Source organism: Leptodactylus fuscus, chromosome 1 (genome assembly GCF_031893055.1).
Source record: "Leptodactylus fuscus isolate aLepFus1 chromosome 1, aLepFus1.hap2, whole genome shotgun sequence".
Lineage (NCBI taxonomy): Eukaryota > Metazoa > Chordata > Amphibia > Anura > Leptodactylidae > Leptodactylus > Leptodactylus fuscus.
The window spans coordinates 198,563,459-198,580,873 of record NC_134265.1 but is presented as its reverse complement, the minus strand read 5'-3'; the positions used below and the strand labels follow the sequence as shown (position 1 = coordinate 198,580,873).

The window sequence follows — 17,415 nt, the reverse complement described above, 5'->3', positions numbered from 1 at the left end:
CATTTGGTTCTTGTTAGCCAGACACATCCCTAGATGAATATTCTGACATTATTTCTTTACCTGCCACTGACTTGTGTCATAATACTCTTGACAGGGAAGCACTTCTTTAGCTAAGGTCATCCATCAGTATGAAAATTCAACTTGGCATCGGAAATCCCTTTAAGACCAGTAGCTCTGTATATAAGGAAGACATTTAACTTTTTTTCCAAGCTAGACCCACCTGTCACCATTTAATATTGTGTAGGATGTTCTGGAAGCTGTAAGAAAAATTCTGAGTGGGTGGAATTGGGGAAAAAATAGTAAAAATAGGTTTTCTTTTTATGGCATTCACTATGCAGTGAAAATGACATGTTATGTTTATTCTGCAAGTCAGTACAATCCTGCAGCGACCACATTTTTTATTATTCTTACTAGCATCTGCCTGTGACTTCGTCTGCGGGTTGGCGGTGGCGCTGAGCCGCTTATATTGAAGCAATCGCTGTCGCTTCTGATTTGCGGTGTGCACACATGCCAACCCCTGCATGCCCACGGCCCCCATTGCCCTTCGCTGAGCACCGCAGTGTCTCTACTTACCGGCAGCGTGTGCCTTCACCCCCCCCCCGCCCCCCCCCCCCCCCCCCCCCCCCCCGCGCACCTGACCCCTTTGATTCCCGGGGTTGACGCTCCTTCCTACCCTGGCGCCCCCGTCCCCCCTCTGTCTTGCATGGCCCGGGCCCCCTTCCACTGCGGCACCCCCGTGGCGACCCCAACCTCACAGGTCCCCCTGTCTCTCGTGCTGCACCCCGGCTCTCTCTCACCAGCCCTTCAGTCCTGTGGCACCCCACTGACTCTCCCGCAGCCCCCACCCGCCTGCCACCCTTAAACCCCCCCCAGGAAGCAATCCCCCCTTACCTGCACCCTACAGTATCCCGTTATACTTACCGCTCTGGCCAAGCTGATGCAGGCGAGTTCCGCTGCGCAGCCGCATTGGGTCCGGGGGGCAGTTGCACAGTCGCTGCCGCCGGCGAGACAGCGGTCTGGGCAGGCAGAGCAGGCAGCATGGATGCGGCGCTTCGGAGCCGCCATGTTGGCCGTGTTGGAGAGCCGAAAGCGGCCCGCCCACAGACTGGCTTGAACGTATCGGGCAGTGCTGCTTCTCGACAGGCCTGCCCAGAGCCTGCTGCGCACCAATGGGAGCGCCAGGGACAGACCTGCGAGGATGCTATCAGAGGCCCTACAGCGGAGCCGGAGTATCGTTTCGCCGGTCCCAGCGGGGCTGTTGGGAAAGTGCGCGCCTTGTTAGGTGGCCTATCTTTCCTTCTGGCTAAATATCCAGGTATGTGCGAAATCTCAGCCAAATCCGTACAGGCGTTTGGCTGTGATAGTGGAACAAACTTTCACATTTATAATATTAGTAGGATACAGCTGTATAATGGATATTTTTGTGGTGCAGTTTGTGGTTTGTATTGATAGAATTTTGAGAATGTATGACATTTTAATCACTTTTTATTGTTTTTTGGGACATGGACAGTGGTGTAGTGGCTGCCCTCTTTAAAAAAACAAAAAACCTATACACAATGTGATTTGTAAAGTATCAGAATATGTTTGCATCATGTTCATCTGTGCACCTTTAGGTGTATTTAGTAAGTTATGATCAGAAAATAGATCAGATCAGTAACTTCTGCTGATAGTTTTGTAAACCTTTAAATCTATGTTATTTTTCTAGAGCATTGATGAAGTTGGTAAAAGTGATCTAGGCCGCAAACTCCGTGAGGGAGTTGAAGAGGCTGCAAAAACTGCCAAACACTCTGCTGAGTCAGTAAGCAAAGGAGGGGAGAAGCTTGGTAAAACAGCTGCTTTCAAAGTTATCTCTCAGGTAATGTTACAATAACATCAGATCTCTTTGGCATATTTTATTAACGTAAAAAAATAAATTGAGAATGATTGGGGATAAGTTGTGGACAGCCAGATCTAAATTTGAGAATTTTGGACCCTTCCATGATGTATGGAATAAATCTTTGAGATGCATCAGATGTTAGTGCTGTGGTCCACTGATCCTTTTGAGTTGGAATATTCGGACGCTTCTCCCTTGCATTCCTTTTACAATGCGTGCTGCCGAATGGTATTCTTACATTGCTTTCCACCATATTTGTTTGTTATAGGGTGTAGAAACTGTGAAGAAGGAGATTGATGAAAGTATCTTGGCTCAGACTGGGCCGTATCGGCCACCATCTAGGCTGAGGAAGAGGAGTGAATTTTCAGGAGAGAAAATGACTGAGGAAAAGATATTTGAGCCTAATGAGTGAGTAACTTGCTGTATATCTACAGTTGACTCCGCAAAGTAGTAAAACTTGTTTGAACATGAAATGTCTTGCAATTTTTATTTACTCAGGGTAACCGCTGATATGCAAAAATCCCGCTTCCATAGCCTTTAAGGCAAGCCTCCAGTAAGATAAAACAATAAATCCGTATCCAGTTTAGGCAAATAATCCCCAATTCTCCTTCCTTTAGGAACCAACATTTTTGTAGTGTGATTGAAACCATTTTTTACTATTTCAATGAATCCATATATTATAGAATAAATGGCTCAACGGTTTAAGTCGAGAGTATGCTGCCTATATAGAGAAACAGGAGCCATACCGTATCGTGCAATATCACTTGTCAGGGTCTGGGGTTGCTAGATTGGGTGGCATAGACACACATGTCCAGTTTCTTTTAGTCCAAAACAAAGGTAGAGTTTATTTTCACTCAAAAAGGTAGTGCAGCAACAAAAGGAAACAATACAAAAATAAATACCTGCCCGGCTAGGCTCTAACTAAACATAGAATAGGTGACCTCACCTAGAATGACAGAAATCCAAAAAAGCCAGTAGGATCATTCAGGACACAGCTTCCAAAAATAGGATCTCTGTCGGCTCTCCAGCCAAATTCTGCCCAAAGTGTTGCTGCTGGATCTGGCTTCTTAAGCCTCCTTGACGAGGAGACTCTCTGCAGCTGAGTCGCTGCCGGAACATCCCCAAAGTGTGGACTGGAGGGGGGTGGAATGACAGGTCCCACTACCAACCTACCTGCCATTCCTAAAAATCCAGCCCAGTACTGAGCATTTACCAAAATGCTCAGCAGATGAAAGTTGTCTGCTGAGAACAAACATTCCTGGAGTTTTCTCATCTCCCCCACCTAAGTAGTCTGGGTGAGATGTACACCCCCTCCATTACCTGACCAGCAATCGGCTTAGACACTGCATAATGCAACAACTGTGCATTTCAAAACACTGGTTGTCTTTCACACAAAAAGGAAACTGGCTGTGTAATGTATTGTTTTATAAGTATTTAGCATTTTAGGTCATGTGTCAAGATTTATTACTGAAATTTCTCTTGCATTCTTGTCTATGCTCATACATCCTTGTAGCCAGTTGGTGGCTGCAGTCGTTTCATATGGGTTTCAGATCAGTCTGCAAGTGTCTTCCTATTTTAGTATTGCAGGAGAAAAATGTCAAGTGACCTGCAACTGCTAAACTCTGACATTGGTCACAGGTTTTAATACCCAACTCTCCTCTGCAAAGCTCCAGTTTCAAACTTATTATGCTGTGGCATCCATATTTTTTATTTTTGTAAAGCCTTTATAGGTGGTGTTTACATATAGATGTGAAATTTTATCATGATATTTTTAGTCTGTTTTGCTGAAGTCTGTGTCCGAGTTTCTGCTCGGAGACCACATCACAGTGTCCATCTAAAATCGGCAGATGAATTTAACGCCCTCTGGCAGCCGTGGGTGGTGTTCCAGGAGTCCTCAGATTTCACCTCCCTTTTTGCCTGATTTCCCTTCCTCCTTTGTTGTTTACCCTGCTCTGGGTTGTGCTCTTTGGTTGATTTTCCTTCCCCTCCCTCTGGTTCTGTTACACCTTCTGTTCGTCCCACCCCTCTTTTTGTGTCCTGTACATTCGCCCTGTCCTGTCCTCCCCCCTTGTTGCCCCCGGATTTGATGCCTTTTTTATTTTTCTGCCCTTGATTTCTCATGTTGGGGTTTTCCCCGGTTCTGTACCTTATCCCTCGACCCTGCGGGGTCGCGTTGTTTGTTCCCTGATTGTGCTTTCCCCTCCCTGCTGTTTTGTTACATTGGATGTTTGTTTTCTTTAATTGCAAAAACCTTAATAAAATCTGATTACACCTAAAATCGGCAGATGAAAAAGTCCTGCAAACCCAACTTTGTCATCTGGTGAGTTCAGTTAAAAAGAACGGACACCCTACTTTAGTGATCCACTTGTCTGCTCTTCTGGTCCATTACACAGGTCAACAAAAAAAAAAAAATTTACTGGTGTCCAAAATATTTTAATGAATTTGGGGTATTTTTGGGGTGCTGATTCTGAATATGCTATCAGTTTTGCCAGATTGGCTCAAGTTTTTGAGATTTTTGGTATCTTATTTATAGCACTTGTTGGTAAATGCGACGCATCATCTCATTAATTTCTTTGGATTAGTACTTGAACTGAGCAGTTCTCAATATAGTTTTTTGTTAATTAGTGTTCTAAAAGTTTGTTCATAGCTTGATTTTTGCACTAACTTTATGTTGTTGTCTGTTTTCCAATGAAAAGCATGAACTCATCAAGAAGAAGTTGTCTTAACGATCCAGACTCATTCTGTTACATTTGTGGTGAATATACACTGCAAAAACATAGAAGAAACATAACAGACTTCATAAAAAAAGTGTATTTGGCCTATTTTGAGGTTATGCTTGGGGACCAAGACAAGTCTTGGGCACCACACATAGTGTGCAAAGCATGTATCGAATTATTACGAAAATGGAGCAAAGGACAAAGAAAAAGCTTCAAATTTGGTGTTCCAATGGTGTGGAGAGAGCAAAAAAATCATCATGATGACTGTTATTTCTGTGCAGTGCAAGTGCAAGGATTCAATAAGCATAAGAAACGAAAATGGGAGTATCCTAACATGGAATCTCAAATCTCAAAAACTTGAGCCAATCTGGCAAAACTGATGACATATTCAGAATCAGCACCCCAAAGTTACCCTAAATTCGTTGAAATATCTTTGGCCCCAAAAATGCTGTTGACCTGTGTTATTGGTACAGAAAATACAGACATCTGGCACTTTTGTGATCCTAGTGTAACACTTCTGACCTGCAATGTTATTCCACTTCTGTGTCACCTTTCTACTGTACTGAGAGTGCAACAATTTTAGAACAGTTACAACAATTATATATATCTGACCGCTGGACAAGACAAGCCTTTACCTTCCCAACCTCATTTAAAAGGAGGTGATAAAAATGCAAAATGCCACTAAAATTTGCACTCATAAGCTTAAATAATAATAATAAAAAAAAAACCACACTTTTTTTTTATATGCTTAATTTCGGAAGTGCAGGACTGCCTACATTTGCCACTGTTGGATGACTGCATTTAAGCTTTCTGCATACTTTGTTATTAAGTTCAATGCTTAATAGTATACAGCTGGTTCCAATACCAATGTATTACCAGACCATAGTGGTTGTATAGTCTATAGTGACTCTGTAGGCCACAATTATCCACTGTGAGAGTAGACCAGTATGGAAAGTTAACATCTATCGCAGGAGGTAAGGGAATGCAGTACCGATTAGTAGTATCTAGTAACACTCTAACAGGACTGTGTATGTCTGCTGAGGAATAGGATGCAGCTACTCAGGGCTCGTTCACATCTGCGCACGCCACTCCGTACTTCAGGTTTCCGTTTCCTGCATAAAACAGAGCAGGAGACAGAAACCTGCAGGAGTCTCTCTCACGCATTCATTTGAATGGCTGAGAAAGCTGTCCGGCCATGAGCGGCGGTGAGCGTTTTATGCTCTCCGCCGCAAAACTGGGTTTTTTAATCCGGACAGAGAGTCGGACATGCATTACTCTGTGTCCGGATTAAAAAAACTGGTTTCGTGGCGGAGAGCATAAAACGCTCACCGCCGCTCACGGCCGGACCCGGTCTGTGCTTTCCGTCTTCTTGCATGTAGAAGACGGAAAGCACAGAACGGAGACCAGAACGCAGGTGTGAACCTGGTGTCAACCGCGTCCATTTCTGTACATATATTGTGTTCCAACACTGTTAAAATTCAAAAAGATCCTAGGTGGACACCTTGGCACAGAACTTTGGGAAAACTTTACTAGTTGATTACCTGTATTTAAAAATGTGTAGATTATTTTTTGTTTTCATTTATTTTTATGTTATGCAAATTTACTTTCCTATTTCAGGGAGTCAATGGGTGTTGTTCTACATAAAGATTCTAAGTGGCATCAGCAATGGAAGGATTTTAAAGATAACAATGTAGTATTTAATAGTAAGTACTGTTTTATACAAAAGTATATCCAATGTTATGTCAACACACCAAGGGGGGAGGGGTCGCAATACTGTGTCTGTAGAATGTATATAGTGCTCAATCTTAATATTTTAAATCTTCGTCTCACCACTTGCTCTGATGTCCAAATGCAGATGAATTTTTCTTGCCTGAACACTGCAATGTAAAACAGCCCTTAGATGATTTGCTCCACTTACTAACTCCCCTCCTTGGTAGATCTACACAGAAAATATAAGAGAGACAAAGCAAATAGCAAGGCAAAACCCATTGGGCACCTGTACGGATTCCATATGAAATGGTTGTGATGAGAAATTCCTGCATTTGATTTCTCTTTCCTGATATAAGAACACTCTGCATACAGAGTGGTTGGCAGCTTTTTCTGTATTAGATTGTATAAATGATGGTTGGATTGATAGTGGTCTGGCTGCTAAGGGGAAGCACTACAACCTAGTTTCCTTTACTGTGACGCTCTGTCACTATGGAGGGAATTGGCCAGCATTAAATCAGCGTTGTAGTATCTGGTGCATTTGTTTGCATCATGGACTTAGCATATGTTTCAAAAGAGCTACGTTATGACTCCCTTTTTCACCAGCTGTTTGATAAATTTCTAGTTATTTTTGGTTTGTGCAATATACTAGAACTATGGCATCATTTTTGGGATTGGAAAACCCCTTCCTGACTTCCCCATCAGGAAGTGGATTGGTGGGACCCATTTACAGCGCTTTAATGCTATTTGATTGTTTGACTTTTTGATTCATAAAGAAATTATGACTGATATAAACTTATCCTGTATTGTTTCTAAAAAGGATTTTTCGAAATGAAGATGAAATATGATGAAAGTGATAATGCACTTATCAGAGCATCACGCACTGTCACAGACAAAATCAGTGACCTCTTTGGTAAGAGAAATTCATTAGTTTAACTTTTTCTGTGTTTTATAAGTAATGTCAATAGTAGCTTGCTCCTTTAAATCCATAATTTATATGTGTTTAGCTTCACTGGCGGAAAACAGTCTTGTAAGACTCTAAATCCCTTTATTTCTTGCAAACCCTTCAGTGCTAAATGGACTGTAAGGAGCCATTCACACTTTGTAAAATAAAGAGGATTTGAGGTGATTTCATTTCCTAGCCCTCTGATTTCTGTTGGCAGAAAACCAAAGCAAAGCTTTGGCTTTCTTCTTTGGAATAGGACTAATAAACAGAGTGTCTCGCACAATGGCAGCAAGGTCTACTAGGATGCTTATTGTTTACAGCATCCTGCTTCGATCTCTATCTCCCATTAGATTCAATGAGGCTGGAATCTGGCGCTCATTTTAAGACAGCATTCACCTCAAAATCGCTCCAAATTCCCGCATGTCAAAATACACTTAAGGCTTGTTCAGACATCAGAAAATAAAGTGGATTTTGAAGTGGACATCCTTCTCTGATTCCTCTACATTTTCCGCCTCCCAGTTCCAAACATCGGAATACTAGAGTATTGGCGTTCTTTGCAACTTTCTGCGGCTGATTAGGCCAAGATGAATGGATCAAGATTGAACAGGAGGCTTTTTTTTTCCGTTGTGTGAACGGGACCTTAATAGTTTGTGAGGCTTAAATTCATATTCATCATGTGTCTCAGAATTGTTACTCTCCTCAGAGTGAACTGTAGCAGGATATCTGTGGTGTTCTGAGGTCCGTATAAGAAAAATGGAATGACTTATTAACTAAATTTGGTAGTAATTTAGTTAAATGAAATGTCTTGCTACTGTCACATATCCGTTTCAATATCTATTCCAGTTTATAGGGTACAAATAAATTACAGTGTGCTTTAGTACTTTAGTTAAATGCAACTTTGACCTGAGCTGAACCACAGGCATCAATCCATTATCTGTTCTAATACCTTATAACCACTTTTGCATTGTAGGAGGAATGTTTTCTAAAACTGAGATGTCGGAGGTTCTAACAGAAATTGTGAAGGTTGACCCAAACTTTGATAAGGATGCTTTTCTAAAAATGTGTGAAAAAGATATAATTCCAAACATATTGGAGGTAAAATGTATACCTTTCCCTTTATTTCAACATTGTTAAAAGGTATAGATGACTAAAAAAACGTATAACAGTGTAATAAAATGTTTAGGGTGAGGGGAAAAAAGGCTACCGTATATATACTCGAGTATAAGCTGAATTTTTCATCCCAGTTTTTGTGCTGAAAAATCCCCCCTCGGCTTTTTTTTTTTTTAGGAGGGGGGTCTATGACCAGCCACAATATTAATGTATAGAATCTCCCATAAAATAGTTCAAAAAAAAAAAAAAGATGTAAAAAAAATAAAAGTTCTAAATCCCTCCTTTCCCTAGAATACATATATAAGTAGAAAATCACTGTGAAACACATACACATTCGGTATCCCTGTGTCTGACAGTGCCCGGTCTACTGATTATAGGGGATCTGCAGTGCTCCCGCTCCGTCGGGAAGGGGTTAATATGAGCACTGCAGATCCCCTATATTCAGCCAGGCTGAATTCCACGTGGGGGAAAAACCCCCAGTCCTCAAGCTCAGGGAAGGGGCAGACAGACAACCAAAACACTCCCTCCCCTTCCCCAGCACCTACTGCACCCAAAAACTCCGACCATTTTAATTTTTGAAATTTTCCAGTAGCTGCTGCATTTCTCCTCTAGGCTTATACTCGAGTCAATAAGTTTTCCCAGTTTTTTTGTGGTAAAATTAGGGGCCTCGGCTTATATTCGGGTCGGCTTATACTCGAGCATATACGGTAATTAGACTCATCATGCCTAAAATGGCAGAAAGTCAAATCAAATTGAAATCATATAAGCAACTTTAGGAAGTTCTGTCTGGTCTCCTATGCTACCCCATCTGAGGCTTTCAGAAGGTAGGAGGAGGAGGAGATATGTTGAGGATATTTCAGTATGTTGTGAAGCTTTTTTTCACAAGTATCCATTTTCTGTTTTTTTTTTTTTTTTTTTCTCTCTTCTAAAAGCCGTAACTTTTTTCCATTTACAGAGCGATATGAAGGCTTTATTTTTTATTTTAAGGACATATTATACTTCATAGTGGTACCATTTAATATTCCACGCATACTGGGAAGTTAAAATAAATAAAATATATGGGAGATTTTCAAAATATATGCAATTGTGCCTTATGGTATTGGTTTTGTATTTACAACTTTCACTGTGTGACCAAAATGACATGTTGCCTATATTCAGTGAATTGTTACAATTACAGTGATAACAAATTTTGTAAGGTTTTAACACCTTAACAGAAATAAAAAAAAAAATTTAAATAAATAAATTTGGTCTTGCTAAAACACAGTGGACTGACACCAGCAGATGACATGGCTCCCCAAACCACCACTGATTGTGGAAACTTCACACTAGACCCCAAGAAGCTTGGATTGTGTGCAGCCTCTCTGCTCTTCCTCCAGACTCTGGGACCGCGATTTCCTAATGAAATGGAAAATTTACTTTAATCCTTTAATTTGAAAACACCTTTGACCACTAAGCAACCGTCCTTAACTTTTTGATGATATTGTAATTTATTGAGGTGCACTAGTATTTCCAAACACCCAGGATATCCTTTTTTAAAAAATTTTTTATTTGATTTTTAATATGAAGCTGGAGAAGGTGAAATTTTTTTTTTAAAAAAAACAAAAAAACAAGCTTACCTCTCCCTGGTGCTCTGGCGTTTCAACGCATGATCTGGTCCATTTGTTCGAGTGTGGCCCTTCTGCACATGTCTACTGAGGTTGCTGCTTTGACAGCCCATGTCCTTTACTAAAGGTTGCTGATTGGCCTCAGCAGTCACATGCGGAAAAAACACCAGAGCAGCAGACCACGCTGAGAGGCAGCACATGCATCGGGAGTAGGTGATTGGGATTTTTTTTACATTTTTTTTTTCTCCTTCCCCCTAGGCCTCATAGAAAAAAGGGCTATTACAATATACTGCAAAACAAGTGTATTGCAGTATATTGTGAAATCTCTTCACTTTCCCTTAGGCAGCCTTGAATAGAAATGAATGGTAGACAATAGGCTCATGGCGTCAGGGCTCCACCCCCAGTTCTTATTCCCAGGGATGGCGATCATGTTAAAGATGGTGGTGTACCGCAAGTAATCAGATGCTTTGGTTAAAATGAGTCATGGTGCTCATTTCAGTTAATGGTCTGGTGCATTGCTTAAAGTGTTGACATCTGCCATAACATAACAGTGCAGCCAATGTCAGCAAGGGGTAAACATGAGTCTATCACCAGAAACTCTGTATCAATTCAGCCATAGTGCAGTGTAGGGGACGTTATGGTGAGTACCTACCATTATACCTTTAGATAGACCAATATATACACCATTACCTTGAAAAGGCCATTTTTTTTTTATTATTTTTTATAAATCCTTAAATGAGTCTCAAGTGCAGTGGGTTGTGTCAGAGCCTCTATATTTGAAACCTGAACACTCAGCCCTTGCAGCATCTGGCATGCCCCATTACATTTGAGTCTCATTAGCATATGTATGAAAACAGCTAAAGCTATGATGTTCAGCTTGATGTCCCTTACACTGCACTATGGCTGATTTGTTACGAAGTGTCTTAAATATGGCAGTGATACCGCTTCATGTACACAAACTCATACCGCAGGACTCAGACAGAATCAGATCATAGAAAACTATAATGTCCAGAAGCTCAGGATCTCCCCTCCATCTTAGCTTATCTTCACATAGTTTAGTTTTCAGAATTGCAGATATTTGAGATAGGAAGTGATCATGGTTTTGCTATAGAGCACACAAATACAAATGTATATTACTGTAAGTAACAAACACCCTAGTAGGCTGCAACTTAACTGTATTTGTATTTTTGCTATTATATGTAAAAAAGTGCATCTGTAAAAGCCATAAATAGTTAATTTTGGTGTAATTTTTTTTTTTTTTTTTTTTTTTTTTTTTTTTTAAATCTAGGCAATTGTAAGAGGTGATCTTGACGTCCTCAAAGACTGGTGCTATGAAGCGGTGAGTATATTTAATTGACGTTTTTAAAGATGAGGAATACACTTACCAGTAATTGGATTTCCCATTAACCTTTACAAAAGGTGACTTTGACAGGGGGTTCCCCTCTCCCCCAGGGACAGGAAATCACATGGAAGCATTTAAGATGGCCCCTACATACAGTGTTGGCCAAAAGTATTGGCACCCCTGCAATTCTGTCAGATAATACTCAGTTTCTTCCAGAAAATGATTGAAGTCACAAACTCTTTGGTATTAATATCTTCATTTATTTTGCTTGCAATGAAAAAACACAAAAGAGAATGAAAAAAAAAAGTCAAATCATTGATCATTTTACACAAAACTCCAAAAATGGGCCGGACAAAAGTATTGGCACCCTCAGCCTAATACTTAGTAGCACAACCTTTAGACAAAATAACTGTGAACAACCGCTTCCAGTAACCATAAATGAGTTTCTTACAAGGCTCTGCTGGAATTTTAGACCTTTCTTAATGGCAAACTACTCCAGGTCCCTGAGATTTGAAGGGTGCCTTCTCCAAACTGCCATTTTGAGATCTCTCCACAGGTGTTCTATGGGATTCAGGTCTGGACTCATTGCTGGCCACTTTATAAGTCTCCAAGTGCTTTCTCTCAAACCATTTTCTAGTGCTCTTTGAAGTGTGTTTTGGGTCATTGTCCTGCTGGAAGACCCATGACCTCTGAGGGAGACCCAGCTTTCTCACACTGGGCCCTACATTATGCTGCAAAATTTGTTTGTAGTCTTCAGACTTCATAATGCCATGCACTCGGTCAAGCAGTCCAGTGCCAGAGGCAGCAAAGCAACCCCAAAACATCAGGGAACCTCCGCCATGTTTGACTGTAGGGACCGTGTTCTTTTCTTTGAAGGCCTCTTTTTTTTCCCCTGTAAACTCTGTTGTTGCCTTTTCCCATAAAGCTCTACTTTTGTCTCATCTGACCAGAGAACATTCTCCCAAAACGTTTTTGTCTTTCTCAGGTAAGGTTTGGCAAACTCCAGCCTGGCTTTTTTTATGTCTCTGGGTAAGAAGTGGGGTCTTCCTGGGTATCCTACCATACAGTCCCTTTTCATTCAGACGCTGACGGATAGCAAGGGTTGACACTGTTGTACCCTCAGACTGCAGGGCAGCTTGAACTTGTTTGGATGTTAGTTGAGGTTCTTTATCCACCATCCGCACAATCTTGCGTTGAAATCTCTCGTCAATTTTTCTTTTCCGTCCACATCTAGGGAGGTTAGCCACAGTGCCATGGGCTTTACACTTCTTGATGACACTGCGCACGGTAGACACAGCAACATTCAGGTCTTTGGAGATGGACTTGTAGCCTTGAGATTGCTCATGCTTCCTCACAATTTTGCTTCTCAAGTCCTCAGACAGTTCTTTGGTCTTCTTTCTTTTCTCCATGCTCAATGTGGTACACACAAGGACACAGAACAGAGGTTGAGTCAACTTTAATCCATTTCAACTGGCTGCAAGTGTGATTTAGTTATTGCCACCACCTGTTAGGTGCCTCAGGTAAGTAACAGATGCTGTTAATTACACAAATTAGAGAAGCATCACATGATTTTTCAAACAATGCCAATACTTTTGTCCACCCCCTTTTTTATGTTTGCTGTGGAATTATATCCAATTTGGCTTTTTGACAATTCTTTTTGTGGTTTTCCATTGAAGACAAATTAAATGAAGATAATAATACCAAAGAATTTGTGAATGCAATCATTTTCTGGAAGAAAACGAGTTTTTGCAGAATTGCAGGGGTGCCAATACTTTTGGCCAACACTGTACATGCTTCAGTAATTACAGAGAACCTTGAATACATTTTTTCTTAGGTTTGGACTGGTGGAATCTGTCTACCGCTTTTCTTCCTAGAATCCTGCTGGCCTTTTCTCTGGTTCCGAAAGGAATATCCTTGCCAAAAGGATCGTCCTTGATGGAAAGTCCTAGATTCGGAAGGAAATAATTATACTATTGAATGCCTTTTCCAGGACATCATTTAAGCCTGTACTGAAAAGTCTGTCACCTTCACAAGGCACCACATATGAGTCGTACTAGTGTCTTCCTGAACTGGATCTTAAACAGATTACTTTGTCTGGCCACATTAGCTAGTGCAACCAATCTAGCAGATAAGCTCACCAAAGCTTCAGAGGCATCAGTAAGGAAATCCTGTTTAGGAACAGTTGTGGAGGGAAGTATTTTCTAGCCATTCCTGTTTCCTGTTGTTAGATGGGATTCTGCATGCAATTGGTCAATCTAATCTGCCAAAGATCTGGCTACACAAGTAGCTTCAACACTTGGTCTAAGCATAGCAGCTGATGAATCCCAAGTTCTGTTTAATAGCGTACTGCCTTCTTATCCATGCGGTCATGTTAGAACCCCATATCCTCGGAGAGAAGGGAAGATTTTTTTGGAAAACATTTTGCTACCATCACATACTCTTTTGGTGTATTATCCCAGTAGATTGCATCTTGGTATTGGTATCCCAAGTGGGTATCTTTTCTTAAAGACCCAAGATGACTGAATTCTTTTATCTGGCTTCTTCCACTCCTGGGCGAAAATCTTCATGTACAGGAAAAGCACTTGTCCTCTTTTATGCCAGACCCTTAATCAATAGATATCAACTGTTTGCATATTGTTCATATTATGTTGAAAAGTAATTCTGTACAAGACAGAAGGGAAAATTAGAGAAAAATTAGTATCCGAAATGTCTCCTTCATGTAGGTCACTAGTAATCTCCTCCTAGTAAACTCTTGAGCGAGGTAAGAAGTAGCAGGTTGAACCGATGACCGTAATAATGTCAGAGGAAGACTTTATTGATGATGGAACTGAATTCCTATTCCTCCTCAGTGATAGATTTCAAGTAATCCATGAAAGAATGGAATTCTTCCACCATCACCTTATCTGTGCATTTTTGGCAGAGACTTCTTACAGATAGCACATTTGTGACTTGAAGACTTAGCAGTAGCAGGGTCTTTAGACTGAAATACACTTTAAACAAGAAATAGAAGTAAGTAGACAGCTTCCCCATCCACTCTCCAAGAAGTATCAGAAGAATTATGGTAGGGAAAACAGGAAGGCTGGGATTACCACATCACCGCAGGGGGGGAGTCAGAGGGAGCAGCAACAGACATAAACAACTGAGTCCCAGCAGAGATCTACAGCAGGGATCCTAGGAATTTTTAATTTGTCACCTAAATAGCATTGACCACATGCACACTGTTAGAAAAAAAAACAAAAAAAAACTCCAAACACTTTTCTCCCTTTGTCCCATAGGTATACACTGGACTGATCATCTCATGTAAACATATAAACTGTGCAGCAGCACTTAAATACATCTCGCGCAACTTGATTGAATTTTTGAGGTTCTATGTAGCTAAAATCTGCTTTCATAAAAGTCTGGCTCTTATGCTACTCCCACATACCACAGAGTGGATCTAGGTTGTAGAAACTGTGATCATATGCAGATCTTAGTGATAACTTCTACTTCATCATTTTGCACAAGCGTACGACTTAAAGGGGTATTCCCATGTACATAATCATATCTATATTTGTAGATAATGAAAAGTGAAACATTTTTGCAAATATAAGTAATTAACAATTCTGCAAAGGTTTAAAGATTTTCTCTAACTTTCTTAGTGGTGACAGTCTGTTATCTTGATCGGTTGCCAATGGATACGACCACTAATGCAGAAACTTTCTATGGTCTGGGTCTTGTCAGGAACCCAGCTATGATTTTCTTATTATAGCTGAGTTATCAGGCAGGGACACGACATGTCTCAGAAGATATCCCGGCCACAATAAAGACATCATGGCTGATTTTCTGACCTTAGAAAGTTCCTGCATTCATGGTCGTATCCACTGGTAACAGATCAAGATAACAGACTGTCACCACTAAGAAAGTTAGAGAAAATCTATAAAACTCTGCAAAATGATTAATTACTTATATTTGCAAAAATGTTTACCTTTTCATCATCTACAAATTAAAAAATAACTATGTAGATGGGAATACCCCTTTAAGCCCTTCTCAGTTTTGCAATTTCAATTGAGGAGTGTAAGTTGACTAAGCGAATAAAGATTATATATTGAAAAAAATTTTTTTTCCGTGTGTGTGTTTATATATATATATATATATATATATATATATATATATATATATATATATATATATATATATATATACACACACATGAAAATGGTCATATATATATATATAATAAAGCAGTGAGAACAAAAGGCTTTAGTTGGTATTGTTTATTTTTAATATTTTCTCTACTGTTTTTACAAAATTGGGGTACAGCACTTTTCAAACAATGTTCATCGATAATTAAGGCAGCACATCTATGGGTTTTCAGTGTTTTGGTACATTTTTTTGTAACTTTTTTTTTTTTTTTTGTGTGTTTGTACATAGACATATAGTCAACTAGCTCACCCGATTCAACAAGCCAAAGCAATGGGTCTTCGGTTTCATTCCAAGGTTCTGGATATTGACAATATTGATGTAAGTATTCAAAAGTACAGTACATGCTACATGTTAAATTTATTTATTATTATTTATTCTTTCTAATTTGTGTTTGTTTTTGTGTTTTTTTTTTTTATGCCTAGCTCGCAATGGGAAAGTTGATGGAGCAGGGTCCGGTACTTATCATAACATTTCAGGCTCAGATTGTTATGGTTCTTAAAAATCAAAAAGGGGAGGTAGTTGAAGGAGATCAGGCAAGTATAAACCTGTAAATATGTTAGCTCATCAGAACAATGGACATTAAAGGGGTTGTCTGCTTACCAAAACAGAATTGTTAAAGCTCTTATGGTAGCCTGTTTCACATTTACCGTATTTTTCGGACTATAAGACGCACTTTTTTTCCCCAAAATTTTGGGGGAAAAGAAGGGTGCATCTTATAGTCTGAATGTGCCTGGCCTGGCACCCGCCGTAATAGAGAGGCGGATGCCGGGGAGGGATAGACGCCGGGGCCTGAGACATCGCTACGATCCTCTGCCCTGCCTGAAGCCAGCAGCGGGAGGAGTGATGCTATTCCGCTCCTCCGTCCCCCCGCCGCTGGCTTCAGGCAGGGCAGAGGATCGTAGCGATGTCTCAGGCCCCGGCGTCTATCCCTCCCTGGCATCCGCCTCTCTAGTACAGCGGATGCCGGGTCTGCAGTCTGTCAGCGGCCTCTTCTCCCCCGGGGCCGGTCCCCACCGGCCCCGTACCTGTAAAGTTGCAGGCCGGCTCCTGCGCGGCGATATCGCAGGAGCCGACCTGTCCGGGTGACAGCCGGGAGCCTAATGAGGCTCCCAGGCCTGTCACTGCTATATTAGTATTGCGTCTGGTCTCTATGACCAGCCGTAATACTAATAGACAGAATGTCCCATAGACGGCAATACACTTGTATTGCCGTCTATGGGACTTGCAATCAAGTGACCGCAGGTTCAAGCCCCCGGGGGGGAATAAAATAGTAAAAAAAAAACAAAAAAAAAACTTTAAAAATATGAAAAATAAAAGTTCTAAATCACCTCCTGTCCCTAGAATATATATATAAAAGTAGAAAATCATATGTCATAAACCACCGGGTTTTTTTTCAATACAAGGTGATCTAAGCAATAGATATTCCCCAAAATGGTATAACTAAAAAGTACTTCTGGCCCCGCAAAAAAACCCACTCTATGCATCCCCGTACAGCTGCAGGGTCACCTGTCAATGTGGCCTTGCAGCTGTTGCAAAACTACAACTCCCATTATATTAAATATTTTACCATTTTTTGCTTCAAATTTTTTTTTCCCTATTTTCCTCCTCTAAAACCTAGGTGCGTCTTATAGTCCGAACAATACGGTAACTTGTGATGTCCACCGCCGGGCCACTGTTACATGATGGAAACAATGCAGTACTTTCTGTTACATCAGGATCACAGCAGGTTCCTGTCTATCTGTCACATGTCTACTCTATGGACAGCTAAATCATCACAGGTCTGAGGGTGCAGAGCTAGTAGAACAGTGTCAGGAAAATGACCATGAAAGAAGCATGGCTAGTCAGCTGAGGGGGCATGGTCATGTGACGTGTGGCTTTCACTTATCATTGTGATCACTAAAAGATGGCCACAAATCAGTGATAATAAATAGCTT

General features: G+C 40.7%; 1 protein-coding gene across 1 annotated transcript in view; it reads left to right on the top strand.

The window, feature by feature from the left end:
- Nucleotides 1-17,415, top strand: part of TIMM44 (translocase of inner mitochondrial membrane 44) — a 29,335-nt gene that overhangs the window by 9,066 nt on the left and 2,854 nt on the right. Inside the window, exons 5-12 of the mRNA XM_075281472.1 lie at nt 1,706-1,855; nt 2,142-2,281; nt 6,208-6,293; nt 7,118-7,210; nt 8,214-8,338; nt 11,246-11,296; nt 15,710-15,799; nt 15,904-16,014. Of these exons, the coding sequence (XP_075137573.1) occupies nt 1,706-1,855; nt 2,142-2,281; nt 6,208-6,293; nt 7,118-7,210; nt 8,214-8,338; nt 11,246-11,296; nt 15,710-15,799; nt 15,904-16,014 (846 nt within the window). The remainder of the gene's footprint in view (nt 1-1,705; nt 1,856-2,141; nt 2,282-6,207; nt 6,294-7,117; nt 7,211-8,213; nt 8,339-11,245; nt 11,297-15,709; nt 15,800-15,903; nt 16,015-17,415) is intronic.